The sequence below is a fragment of the Muntiacus reevesi genome, chromosome 16 (genome assembly GCF_963930625.1).
Source record: "Muntiacus reevesi chromosome 16, mMunRee1.1, whole genome shotgun sequence".
Classification (NCBI taxonomy): Eukaryota; Metazoa; Chordata; class Mammalia; order Artiodactyla; family Cervidae; genus Muntiacus; species Muntiacus reevesi.
Window position 1 is genome coordinate 61,903,210 of NC_089264.1, and position 14,127 is coordinate 61,917,336.

The 14,127-nt window shown below is 42.2% G+C and overlaps 1 protein-coding gene across 3 annotated transcripts in view; it reads left to right on the forward strand.

Moving 5' to 3' along the window:
- Positions 1-14,127, forward strand: part of ATP10D (ATPase phospholipid transporting 10D (putative)) — a 122,613-nt gene that overhangs the window by 64,104 nt on the left and 44,382 nt on the right. For all 3 annotated transcript variants that reach the window (XM_065907207.1, XM_065907209.1, XM_065907208.1), the window contains exon 10: positions 6,972-7,210. In XM_065907207.1, coding sequence (XP_065763279.1) covers positions 6,972-7,210 — 239 coding nt within the window. The remainder of the gene's footprint in view (positions 1-6,971; positions 7,211-14,127) is intronic.

Genomic DNA, 14,127 nt, shown 5'->3' on the forward strand with positions numbered 1-14,127 from the left:
AGCAAAAGTAAACAAATGGGACCTAATTAAACTTAAAAGCTTTTGCACAATGAAGGAAACTATAAGCAAGGTGAAAAGACAGCCTTCAGAATGGGAGAAAATAATAGCAAATGAAGCAACGGACAAGGAATTAATCTTAAAAATATACAAGCAAGTCCTGCAGCTCAATTCCAGAAAAATAAACGACCCAATCAAAAAATAGGCCAAAGAACTAAACAGACATTTCTCCAAAGAAGACATACAGATGGCTAACAAACACATGAAAAGATGCTCACCATCACTCATTATCAGAGAAATGCAAATCAAAACCACAGTGAGGTACCATTTCACGCCAGTCAGAATGGCTGCTATCCAAAAATCTATAAGCAATAAATGCTGGAGAGGGTGTGGAGAAAAGGGAACCCTCTTACACTGTTGGTGGGAATGCAAACTAGTACAGCCGCTATGGAAAACAGTGTGGAGATTTCTTAAAAAACTGGAAATAGAACTGCCATATGACCCAGCAATCCCACTGCTGGGCATACACACTGAGGAAACCAGAATTGAAAGAGACACGTGCACCCCAATGTTCATCGCAGCACTGTTTATAATAGCCAGGACGTGGAAGCAACCTAGATGCCCATCAGCAGACGAATGGATAAGGAAACTGTGGTACATATACACCATGGAATATTACTCAGCCGTTAAAAAGAATTCATTTGAATCAATTCAAACCCTGGGTCAGGAAGATCCCCTGGAAAAGGGAATAACTACCCACTCCAGTATTCTTGCCTTAGAAAATTCCATGGACAGAGGAGCCTGGTGGGTTACAGTCCAGGTGGTCACAAAGAATCGGACAAGACTGAGTGACTAACACTTTCACTTTACTTTTCACTTCAAGAGTTCTGAGGGGCACTCTTTAGGGATTTTGTAGGATGTCCCTCAATTTGGATATGTCTGCACAGTGCCTTTATGATGGAGCTTGTAAATCTGATGGACGTAGTGGCAGCCTTTAGTGGTTTCTAAGAACGAGGATTTTGGAATCAAGCCTCCTAAATCCGATTCCCATCTTCACTTCCAGCAAGCTGTGTGACTCTAGGCAAGTGATATAATTCCTCTGGACTATGATAAAAAAGGATTGGTGATATTAATAGTATCTACTTCATGGGGGTGATAAAGAGGACAAGAGAAGGTAAATTATGAAAAAGCACTTGGAGACTTCCCTGGTGGTCCAGTAACTAAGACTCAGCACTCCCAGTGCTGGGGACCTGGCTTCAATCCCTGGTCAGGGGAGCTCGATCCCACATGCTGAAACTGAAAGATGCATGTGCTGCAGCTATGGCCTAGCACAGCCAAATAAGTAAATATATATTTTAAAGGCACATAGAGCATGACACAGAATAAATTCTTTATAAGTATTAGTTGCTAGTATTGTTATTGTACCTAGAGGAAGAAACAGCAACCCACTCCAGTGTTCTTGACTGGAAAATTCCATGGACAGAGGCGCCTGGCGGGATGTAGTCCATAGAGTCACAAAGAGCCAGATACGACTGAGCGACCGAGCACATTGTTACAATGATTGTTGTCAAAATAAGAGATAGGCTTGTCTGTTGAGAAGCTCATGGTCCAACGTGGGGGGACACCTGGAAACATAAAAATACCTTTTTAAGTGTCATAGGTTTAGAGTCAGTGTTGCCTTTCTGTATTGTTTTGATTTTCAAGCAGTCGGTTTTGGAGGTGGATTTGTGCTGATCAAGGTTTGGGGCTTTGAAGATATTGACCTAGAAATTCTTGGAATTCTGGAAATATGAGGAATTAGAATAAAAGTCTTTGTGTCAAGGCTGTGTGGATGATACAGTTGAAAGAAACTCAGCTGAGTGTGCTGTTTACAAGCAGGTGAAAGTTGGAATGCTGGAAATGTTTGTGTAATTAGTTCATAGCAAAATGTTCAATGGAGGATATGGGGATGATACAGTTGAAAGAAGTTTATCCGAGTGTCCTGTGCTTTTCATTCTTGTGTTTGGCCCTTTGGAGAGCACGTTGAAAAGTGTGATAAATGTTTTGTTCCATAGGCTAATGCTCACTTCTTCCAGATATCACATAAATGTAAATAATAGACTGTGAACAGATTACTGGATGTTTGAACAGGAGCATTGGAAGAAAATTAAATAAGATTAATTAAAATAAATAAGATTAAATAAGAGAGAAATAAAGTAGTTAATGTAGCGTCTAACATAGTACCTACCTTGCGACAAAGGAAACATTACAGAAGTTGTATATTTTCTCTTATGAGCTGAAAGGCAAGAGTTCTCTTGCCACTTTGAGGTGTTCATAAAACTTTTATAGTCTACTTTAGGAGACATAATAAAAGTCTTGATGATCATTTGGATAGATTTTGTTTATCAGTATAATAATAAACCTTTGCTTCTGTGCTCAATTTTTAAAAAAATTTCAGAGTCTAAAACCATGGCTCTTAGTAGCTTTGTTTTCTGAATCACAGTGTAACTTTACTGGTCTATTTATTTCTCATAGCTTCCCAGAAGTGATTAAAGATTGAGTTACTGCATGTCTTTTGTTATTTCACTCTTAGGTTTATCAGTCCCTGTTGAGCAAGTTCATCCTACAGGAACAGCTCAGCTATCTGGCTTTATACTAATTCCACAGTTCCTTGATGACTACTCTCCCTAATGATGGCTATGAGAAATTCCTAAAGTATAACCTTCATGTTTATATATGTTGTATAGTATTTTAATTATTTATAATTATTTTAATTATTTGAAATGACATATCACATTGTCAATATGTGACATTTTTTTTAGCTACTCAAGCATTTATCAACCTGGCACTGTTGACATTTGGGCTGGATGACTTTGTCTTAATGGGGGTTGTTTAGGATGTTTAGAAGCATTCTCGGCCTCTGCCCATTGCGTGGCACAGCACCCCTCCCAAGATGTAACAGCCAGATTGTCAACAGGCATTGCCAGAAGTTTGCTAGGGGATACAGTGACCTCCGTTCAGAATCGCTGAGCTAGCCTCTTGTCTTCAAGTGGCCGTGTGCGGTGTGGGGCTGTGCTGAGTCGCCTAAGCCGTGTCTGACTCCTTGCAGCCCCGTGGACTGCGGTCCGCCAGGCTCCTCTGTCCATGTGACTCTCCAGGCAGGCCTACTGGAGTGGGTTGCCATGACCTCCTCCAGGGAATCTTCCCAGCCCAGGGATCGAAACCCACATCTCGTAGGTCTCCTGCAGTGGCGGGCAGGTTCTGTACCACTCGTGTGACCTGGGAGGCCCTATAAGGAACTGCTATTATAAACAGTGCTGCGATAAACATTGGGGTGCACGTGTCTCTTTCAGATCTGGTTTCCTCAGTGTGTATGCCCAGAAGTGGTATTGCTGGGTCGTATGGCAGTTCTATTTCCAGTTTTTTAAGAAATAGCCAGGACATGGAAGCAGCCTAGATGCCCATCCGCAGATGAATGGATAAGGAAGCTGTGGTACATATACACCATGGAATATTACTCAGCCGTTAAAAAGAATTCATTTGAATCAGTTCTAATGAGATGGATGAAACTGGAGCCCATTATACAGAGTGAAGTAAGCCAGAAAGATAAAGAACATTACAGCATACTAACACATATATACGGAATTTAGAAAGATGGTAACGATGGCCCTATATGCAAAACAGAAAAAGAAACACAGAAGTACAGAACAGACTTTTGAACTCCGTGGGAGAAGGTGAGGGTGGGATGTTTCAAAAGAACAGCATGTATATTATCTATGGTGAATCAGATCACTAGCCCAGGTGGGATGCATGAGACGAGTGCTCGGGCCTGGTGGGCTGGGAGGACCCAGAGGGATCGGGTGGAGGGGGAGGTGGGAGGGGGGGATCGGGATGGGGAATACGTGTAACTCAATGGCTGATTCGTGTCAATGTATGACAAAACCCACTGAAATGTTGTGAAGTAATTGGCCTCCAACTAATAAAATAAAATTAAAAAAAAAAAAATAAAGTAAGAAAAAAAAAAAAAAAGGAACTGCTAAGGACATGTAGCAGATACTTGTCTGACTTTGGAGTCATGAAAATTCAAATTCAGATCCCAGTTCCACCCACTCTGAACTGTTTACTGTCTTACTCTACTTAGCTGCAAAGTGGAACAGTGATAATTTCTAGCCAATAACGTTAAAGGTAAAATGTATATAGATACAGCTACATGTAGTGTTTGTACAAAGGACTTGGCACAGAATGTACGCTCACAGACAGTGGCCCCGGCAAGGTGGCCAAGGGTCAGCAAAGAATGCTAGGGGAGTGTGAAAAGGGAAGGGAAAATAATAATAATAAAAAATCAAAAAAAATAAAGGACCTCGAGAGATGCCTGATGGAAAGGAGGTGCTCAGTAACTGCCAGTGCTCTGTCCTGCAGTGGGTTTTCCCTTGATGCTAGGGGTGTTATTCATACGTCTATTCATACCCTATTCATTATTCATATAATATTTAAACTACAAAACATGGACTCATTGAAATCAAGCAGGGAATATTGACCATTTTAATTTTTTGGCTATATTTAGAAGCAATATAGCATGAAGACTTATAGCACTGGCTGTGGAGTTTAACAGAACTGGATATAAATGAAACTGATCTGTATCATTCTCATGAGATGGGGAAACTTACTTAATTTTTATTTCTTTATTTACAAAATGAAGGTATTGATAATATCTACCTCAGAACGTTGTTACAGTGATTAAATGAGACAAATGACTGGCACATAATAACATTTAGCAGTATATCTAAGCTATAAAGTGGTACCAGTGAGTGGGATGAAGCAGAGGTCTTGAGTGAGGAACTAGGACTGAGGTAAGTAGAAAGGAGGAGAATGGCTATCCTGAGCAAAGGCATGGGGAAGCATGGAGAACCTCAGAGTATTTTGGATGCAATAAATACATCTGTTTTTGAAGTTCAAAGGACATATAGGGAAATCGTCTGTATTTTTTTAGGCAGAGAATATAATAAACTTACAGAACTGCAGAATTGGAAAGGATCTTGAAGTCATTGAGTCCAAATCATTCATTTTTCCAGTAAGAAAATAGAGGCCTAGAAAGGCAGGTGCTTTGCTGGGAGCCACGTGCTCTTGGAAAGAGTTGGTCCTAGAAGACAGAATCTCCGTGTTGCCTCTTAGCCTCTCCTTGTCCTTGAAAACATAGACAAAAGCTACTAAACTAAATAGAATATGCAGATGCTGTTTATTTTATCAGTTAACTTCCTGGAAACCATACCTATTCAGTAGCTAGAACTGGCATGAATACAGATAACTAGCAATCCAAACAAGCGTGTGGTTTTTGATTGTCTACGCTCTATTTCAGACACTGGACATAATGATAAACAAGACAGACAAGGCCCCTCCTCTCATAGAACTTCTGTTGGAGAAAATTATCACAACTAATTTTTAAATAAAAAATATTAAAAATTGTTTTGCAGAGAATTAAAATGGGGTGATTGGGCTTCCCCAGTGGCATGGATGGTAAAGAATCTGCCTGCAGAGCAGGAGACCTGGGTTTGATCCCTGAGTTGGGAAGGTCCCCTGGAGTAGGAAATCCACCACACTCCAGTATTTTTGCCTGAAGAATTCCATGGTCAGAAGAGCCTGGTGGGCTACAGTCTATAGGGTCTCAAAGAGCTGGACATGACTAGCATTTGCTTACACTTTATGATACAGAATGAACAGAAGGTACTTTGAATGGTATGGTTGAGCAAGGCCTCTCTCTGGGGGATATCAGAGCCTAGATCTGAATGACTTGGTCTTTGAATTCAGGAGTAAAAGCCTTCCAGTCAGATGGAGCAGCTAGTATAGGGGCCTCAGACAGAAATGAGCTTGACAGTTTGAAAGTAAAGCAAGGCCAGTGGGGCTAGATTTAGTGCAGAAGAGGGGCCAGGAAAGTTAGGTCATCAGAGGCCAGATCATTTTGAGTTATGTATGCCAAGATAAGGAATTCAGATTTTATTCCAAGTGAACTCTGAAGCCTCTGGAAAGTTTTGTGTGGGCAGTAGTCTGATGTGCTCTGTCTTTGGAAGATCTCTCTAGCTACTGTTTCAGGAGTGGAGTGCATAGAGCAAGGGGCCCAGTCAGGAGGCTGCTGTTCTGGTCCATTTGGGAGATGATGGTGGATTGGATTAAGGTGATGGAGATGAAGAGAAGTTTAGGTATTTGGGATATATTTCAGATGAATGATAGATAGCTGTTGGTGATGCTTTCAATACTAGGGATAAGGAAGAAAAGAGAAATCAAAGATAATCCTAGATTTTTAGTATAAATAGCTAGGTAGATATTTAGGTTTCATTTACAAAGATGAGAAAGACCAGAGAAAGAGTGATTTGATGGGAGCCTGGGGGAAGAGAAAGAGCAGTCTACATTTACCATACCAAATTTAAGATGTCCATTATTTATTCAGCCAGTATTTTTGAGTATCAACTGCTTCCTTGGGCTTTAGGAATATCATATTAACAAAAGGCAAACTTCTCTGCCCTTTCGGAGTTTATATTCTAATGGATGATTCAAAGAATTAAGAATAAGGTCTATGATGTATAGATGTATAGATGGTGGTAAGTTCTGAGGTAGGATTTATAATGAACCGTGTGGTTAGACCTGAGAAGTCTTCCCTGACAAAGGGACATGACTTCAAGGAGACTTGAAGGGGGTGAGGGAGTGAAGTGTGCAGATATGTGCCCAGAATGTGCATGGAGATAATAGTTTAAAAGTGGGACCAGACGCCGCCACAGAGGAAGGATGTGTTGGTGCTGAAGGAAGGAACTGTGGCCTCTCTCATTGCTGCTGCTTTTCTCAATGATACAAGCTCATTAACTCAGAGTATTGGAGGAGTTTGGAAGCCAAGTTTAAGAAAGGAGGAGATCGTGTGAAATAGCTATTTAAGAAAATGCTTGATGTATTCGACCTGCAAGTGTTTCGTCTCAGGGAATGACCCAGTGTGGTTTTCTTTCCCTCAGCCAAGAGGTTGGAATCCTATCAGGAAGCTGCCTCTGAAGATGAAGATTCTGCCGGCTCTCCCAGCGGCTCCCTCAGCAATATGGCGAAATCAAGGGCCCCCAGCTGCAGGACAGTTCACGGCCGGCCTTTAGGAAGTGTCTCCTCGAATCATCTTACTGGGAGCTGTTTCGCCCTAGAAAGTAGAGAAGGAGCCAGTGAAGTACCTCATTCCAGACAGGCTGCCTTCAGTAGCCCCATTGTAAGTGTGACTGCATGACCTGAAACCTGTCTGTCCGTGATGAGCAATGAAAGAGCATTCTCATAATTGTAACAGAGCCACACGTCGTTGTCTCTTCTGCCTGAGAAGAGACTGTGAGTTCAGTCTGGTTGCCACACATTCACAGTATCTTAACTTTGGAGAGAGTTCAGTGTCAAGAGATAGTATACCATTTCTGAAAAACATGTTTCTGGTCAAGGTCAGTCACTTCTGAGCCTGGAGAAAGCTGCCTTGCTTTAATGATCATGGCTCACTTTCAGAACCGGCACAACTTACTGGAGGCATCTCATACACTGGTTCAGTTCAGTTCAGTTCTGTTGCTCAGTCGTGTCCGACTCTTTGCGACCCCGTGAATCACAGCACGCCAGGCCTCCCTGTCCATCACCAACTCCCAGAGTTTACTCAAACTCATGTCCATCGAGTCGGTGATGCCATCCAGCCATCTCATCCTCTGTCGTCCCCTTCTCCTCCTGCCCCAGTCCCTCCCAGCATCAGGGTATTTTCCAGTGAGTCAACTCATCACATGAGGTGGCCAAAGTACTGGAGTTTCAGCTTTAGCATCAGTCCTTCCAATGAACACCCAGGACTGATCTCCTTTAGTATGGACTGGTTGGATCTCCTTGTAAGTGTGTCTAATTGATAGGGAAATTCAGAGGCCTTTTTATCTCTTTGTAATCCCCCCCGAAATCCCACCAAATCTGTGTCCTCTTCCCCATTCCTAGTCCTCAGCAGATCATTTTCCAGTGTTTCTATATCAGAGCTCAAGAGGGTGTGTTCTTAAGTCCTGAGAGGAAAATAGGGAAGAACCACGTAGAAGATGGGAAAGATGCTTGTGGGAAAGAATTAGAAATCAAAACTTTTGCTGCACTTAAAATCACTTTGGTAAAATTTCAACTGTCTTCTCTGCCCTCCACATTTCATTAACTCTTCTTTACCCTCATTCAAGATGAGGGTTCCCTAGCCATGAGACTGATAAGCAGTTGGTGATTTCTGAAATAGGTGACATAACAAGAAATAAACAATTTTGGGAAGACTTTTGTTTCTGCATTGAATTTACGTAGACTTTCATAGTAGAGATGCGATCTGAGTATACCTCAGGGATCTCATTTGTCCTGGAAAGGCCTGGAAGGAAATCTGGCTCTTTTCAAAGTTCCAACAAATAGGGCAATTTAGAATCTAGGAAGATCATTTCACTGAAAGTTATCCAATGCATTTCTTTGGCTCTAAGGATATAATACCTGTTATATCCTATCATTACCATATGTCAAGCTATTCCAAACATCTGGACTTAATTTTTCTCCAACCTCTGAGGAAAAAAAAAAAGGTGAAGAATGCATACAGCCTCTTCTCTGTACTCCTTTTCAGGCTCTGTCAGAAGTAGATATCCGTTTTCTTCTGTTTTATCAATTTTGCCGGTTATTCTGCTGATCTTTTACCTTTGCCAGCCCCCTGCAGTTAGCCACATGTTGACTCCTGTTTGCTTGGAAGTCAAGGATACTGATGACCAGGTGGGACTTGAGCCATGGCCTCCCTCTGTTTCCCGATCCAGCCTCACTCTCTTCGTGGAACAAAGGATTATTTCCTAATTTGGAGTCATTATGGTTTTTGTACCATTTCCCCTGTCTAAAATTCATTCTCCCTTCACCACCTGCCTCTAGCTACCAGATCTGATGAAATGCTTCTTTAAATATCATTTCTTCCAAAGACCTCTCAGACTCTCTGTTGCTAAGTTCTGTTTACACAGTCCCTCCTGCCCTTCAGCCCCTTAGTCCTCATGGCCTTGGCCTCATCTCTGCCTCTGATGTGGACCTTGCCCCTTGAATCCTCGGCATCTGAGGTCAGCGTCCCCCACGTCTGCTGTCGGTGAAGCATCATCATCTGACGCCGCTCCGCAGGCTGAGTCTTCCTGTTCGGTCTGTTCTGTTTTGACGCCTTTTACCCCAGCTCCGTGTGTTGTGCTGATTATACAGTTTCTCTGGGGTTGCTGCTCTGTTCTGTGTTTTGAATACCAGACCCTTACATATAGAATGACGAGGTGTTCCTGGAGATACGAGACCACCTCTCATGCTTGCTCTAGACAAGCCAATTCTGTCCTTCTTGGAGACTAAAGATTATTTTGAGAAAACCATAGATCCTTTAACCTGAAAAGCTGACATCTGTGAAAATCGTACATATGATACTAAAAGTCTATTCATGTATCCCAGGTTGTAGAATACCAGCATGGAAGCACAGTGGGGCTTGTGATGCCTGGAAGTGAAAAGTTGTTAAGATGGTGCCCTTCATGGGGGAGGCAAGGGGAGCGTCAGAGAGTGAGGGTCCAAGGCAGAGTGCTGGCAAAGGTGTGCCAGCGTCGGGTTAGAGTGACACTGAGGACCTTGGGTCCTGGGTTCACACAACCTGCTTTAGAAACAGTGAACCCTGACTGAGAGTCAGCGCTTTTATGCCTCTTTAATCCTCTAGAAGTTTTCATTCAGCAAGCATGCTGCTCATTCTACCTGGAGTGCTATCCTCCTAGGTCTTTATGTGGCTGTTTCCTTTCTTTTCACTGAGGTCTCAGCTCAGATGTCACCTCCTCAGTAAATCTTGTTGTTGTTCAGTCGCTAAGCCGTGTCAGACTCTGTGACCCCATGAACTGCAGCACGCAGGCTTCCTTGTCCTTCACTGTCTCCTGGAGTTTGCTCAGACTCATATCTATTGAGTCAGTTATGCTATCCAGCCACCTCATCCTCTGTCGTCCCCTTCTCCTCCTGCCCTCAATCTTTCCCAGCATCAGGGTCTTTTCCAGTAGTTAGTTCTTTGCATCCAGTGGCCAGAGTATTGGACTTCAGCATCAGTCCTTCCAATGAATATTCAGGGTTGATTTCATTTAGGATTGACTGGTTTTATCTCCTTGCTGTCCAAGGGACTCTCAAGAGTCTTCAGCACCACAGTTCGAAAGCATCAATTCTTCAATATGGTAGTAAGATTCAGTAAATCTCACCGACCATCCAATCCAAAGTATGTTCCATCTCCTGCACACTTGCCTGGATCTAGAACCATCTATTTATAGGTTAATTTATCTCCCCCAACTAGGATGTCAGTTCCATGCACCCAGGATCCCATATGTTCTGTGCACCCCTCTTTTCCTTAAGGTGTTGCTTATACCATAGATCAATAATAAATATTTATGGAGTAAATATTCCATAATGGAGGAATATTCCATTAATGGAGTAATGGAAGACAGTGACATAATACTAGAGCCTGGGATATAAAACGGATAAGACACATCCCCAGCTTTCAGCTTTGCTCTTGATAGAGTAGGCAGACATATTAGTAAATAGAGGTAATCCTGTATTGAAGATGCAGTAATGGTAGTTAATCCATAGTATTAAAAAGACACAAAGAAGAGAGTCATCAACTCTCTGGGGATGAGAAGGGATCAAGAAAAGCTGCACGAAAGAGGTTAAACTTATCTTATGATTAATGAGTGGAGGGTTACACAGTAGAAAAGGAAGGAAAAGCACTCGGGGCAGACAGCAGGAGTGTGTGCAGAGGCCCAGAGCCGCACAACTGGGGAGGACGTGGTGTGGGGGGAGGAGCTGTGCACGTGTGGCTGTTGGCCTTTGTCTTTTCTCTTAGGTCTTTGGTGTTCAGGAATCTGAGGCAGAAGGCATCTGTATCTGTATTTAAGCCAAAGTTGTCCAGATGGAGTGCCAAGTCCCTGGGATTGGAGTGAGGGTGGCAGCAGGGAATTAGATAGAAACCTCAGGTCCAGGTGACAGAGGGGCAGCAGAGTGCAGTGTTGGGCTTCCCAGTGGCTCAGTGGTAAAGGATCGCCTGCCAAGCAAGCGACATGGGTTTGATCCCTGGGTTGGGAAGATCCCCTGGAGAAGGAAATGGCAACTCACTCCAGTATTCTTGCCTGGGAAGTCCCATGAACAGAGGAGGCTGGTGGGCTACAGTCCACGTGGTCGCAAAGAGTTGGACATGACTCAGCAACTGAACGACAGAGCACAGTGTTAGAACGTGGTCAGCGTCATCTCCCACGTGGAGTATCTTTGCTCACTATTAAACTTCGGACATTTTCGATTTTGCATAAACAAAGTGGGTCCAAGTCATTCTCAGTTTGAAAACAGAGTTAACATTCGATACATAGTAAGACTATACAAAAACTTTGGCAGACACTTTGAGAGAGCAAAGAGAAGTCTTGGCCAGTGTTTGTTTTAATTGGGTTTGCACAGGGGGGAAATACAGAAAGAAATGAAGGAAGGAAAGTAGGAGAGGGAGGGTGGGGAGGGAGGGAGAAAGAAAGGTAAATGTGAAATCTGCAGTCTGGTAAGAAGACATTATATGAATCGTGGCAGCAAATGTAAGGCTTCAAATAGTCAGATGCTGTCTAAGACTAGGACTAAGGTGTACTCCCACCATGACACAGATAAGGCTTACTTTAAATATGGGAAGCTGTCTACTTCATATTCTGTAGTCTCTAAAAGAGTATACAATTTTTCACTGCATAAAAAAATAAACGTCTGTTTGAGGTCAAGTGGGAGGGGGTTATGTCTTTGATTTCTAAGAATAACATCTTTTTAATCTGTTATCCACCCCCTCTTTATGGAATATAAAACCAGCAAATGTCTGTTAGTAATGCACAGCAGTAACATTTTATAGCTCATCCATGTGCCAGGTACTGACACAGGTTCTGAGTCAGGAATCCAAAAATCTTTAAGATATGTTAAAAAAATCCATAAAAAATAGTGAAATAATGCCTTTTGCAGCAACATGGATAAAGATTATCATACTAAATGAAGTAAGTCAGACAAAAACAAATATCATATGATATTTTAATTGCTCAGTTGTGTCCAAGTCTTTTGTGACCCATGGAATGTAGCCCACCAGGCTCCTCTGTCCATAGGATTTCCCAGGCAAGAATATTGGATGGGTTGCCATTTCCTTCTCCAGGGGATCTTCCTAACCCAGGATCAAGTCTGAATCTCCCGCTTGGTAGGTCGACTCTTTACCACTGAGTCACCAGAGAAGCCCGATATCACTTACATGTGAAATCTAAAAGAATGATGCAAATGAGTTTATTAGAAAACAGAAATAGACTCACAAACGTAGAAAACAAATTTATGGTTACCAAAGAAGAAAGGGGGAAGGGATAAATTAGGAGCATGGGATTAAGCAATACAAGCTACCATACATAAAAAAATGTTGTGGTTATATTAAGAGATACAAGCTACCATACATGAAAAGGTCTTGGAAAAGACCCTGATGCTGGGAAAAATTGAAGGCAGGAAGAGAAGGGGACCACAGAGGATGAGATGAGATGGTTGGATGGCATCCCCGACTCGATGGACATGATTTTGAGCAAGGTTCGGGAGTTGGTGATGGACAGGGAAGCCTGGCGTGCTGCAGTTCATGGGGTCACAAAGAGTCGAACACAACTGAGCCACTGAACTGAATACATAAAATATATAAGCAACAAGGATTTACTGTATAGCGTGGGGAAGTATATTCAATACCAAATAATAACTTAAAATGGGAAAATTTTGAAAAAGAATAGATGTGTATATAACTGAATCATTTTGTTGTATACCTGAAACATTGTAAATCAACTGTTCCTCAATTTTAAAAAGTATGCAAAAATCTGTAAGATACAGGTTCCTTCCTTTAAAGGAACTCACCCTGTGGGGCAAGAGGTACATATACCTGGGATTATTTAAAGCTGGATGGTGTGGATTTGGTTCTTGGGTTAATTGGAATTCAGAGAAGGCAGGATCTGTCCATCACAGAAAAAAAAAAAAAAAAAAGAACAAAAGTCAATTTTGAAATAGAAGGTATCCATGAGGAAGATTTGGATTTTAGAAGAAAAAAAAACAAACCCTGTCAAACCATCTTATACATAAGAATTGTGTGCGATAGCTCTATACTTCTGAGTTCAGGAACTAAACACTTCAGTCACTCAGGGTTAACCTGTCAGACAGCAACTAAAGGGAAGCATATTTTGTTCCTGCAGCTTCGTTTTGACGTGGCTCCTTCCTTACATCTTCTGGGCTCTTCTCTGTATTATTATTATTATGTTTTTGATGCTTTTCAGGTCTTGTGTGGCCCTGAGTTCCTCACATCTTTTGACAATTCTCTTTGTAAACACAGTTTCCAATCAGAGTCCCGGCTCTGGTCAGCTCCCTGTCTTCTTTGATTCTCGTGGCCACAGCATCAGTTCTTAAATTCCCTGAATGTCGCGTTAGATTGACTTACGTCGGCAGTGTTTGTCACCAAGGCGGAACTTACAAATCTGTAGTCAGTCTTAGAGTAACTTCAACATGAAGTCTAGTCCTGATGTTCTGAAGCCAGTTACCTATCAGTGTGGAGATATCAGTACGATAAAGTCATTGTTTGCTTCTAAGGTCTGGAACTCAATCCTGATCGTGTTCCAAAGAGCAGATGTCTCTTAGAGATAACATCGCCAAAACCTGTGCATACTGGCAGCTTCTTGGAGATTCCTGGTACCTGTTAAATACTGTTAGAAGTGCTACAATAGAGAGACCTATTTAAACACTTCTTAAACTTATTTTAGTATGGAACTCTTTGGGTTTTGCTTAATATGCATAAACATTTTGAGAAGGATGCCTTTGGAAATACTGCTCCAGCCTATGGCATCCCTCACACTCACTAGATGCCAGTGTCAGCATAGCCTTCATCAGTTCCCAAGCATCAGACCTTGCCACTCTCTTGTAACTAGCTTTGGCAAGGGGATCCTCAAGGAAGGGATGTTTCTCCAAGTGACTGAGGCCATAGCAGACCCTTGCTGGCTCAGTGTTACTCTTGTGAGACTTGAGAGGGAATGTGGCCAGCTAGTTATTGAGCAGCCGTCAGATTACAAACATTTGCAAACTCTATCAAACACAACATGATTCAAA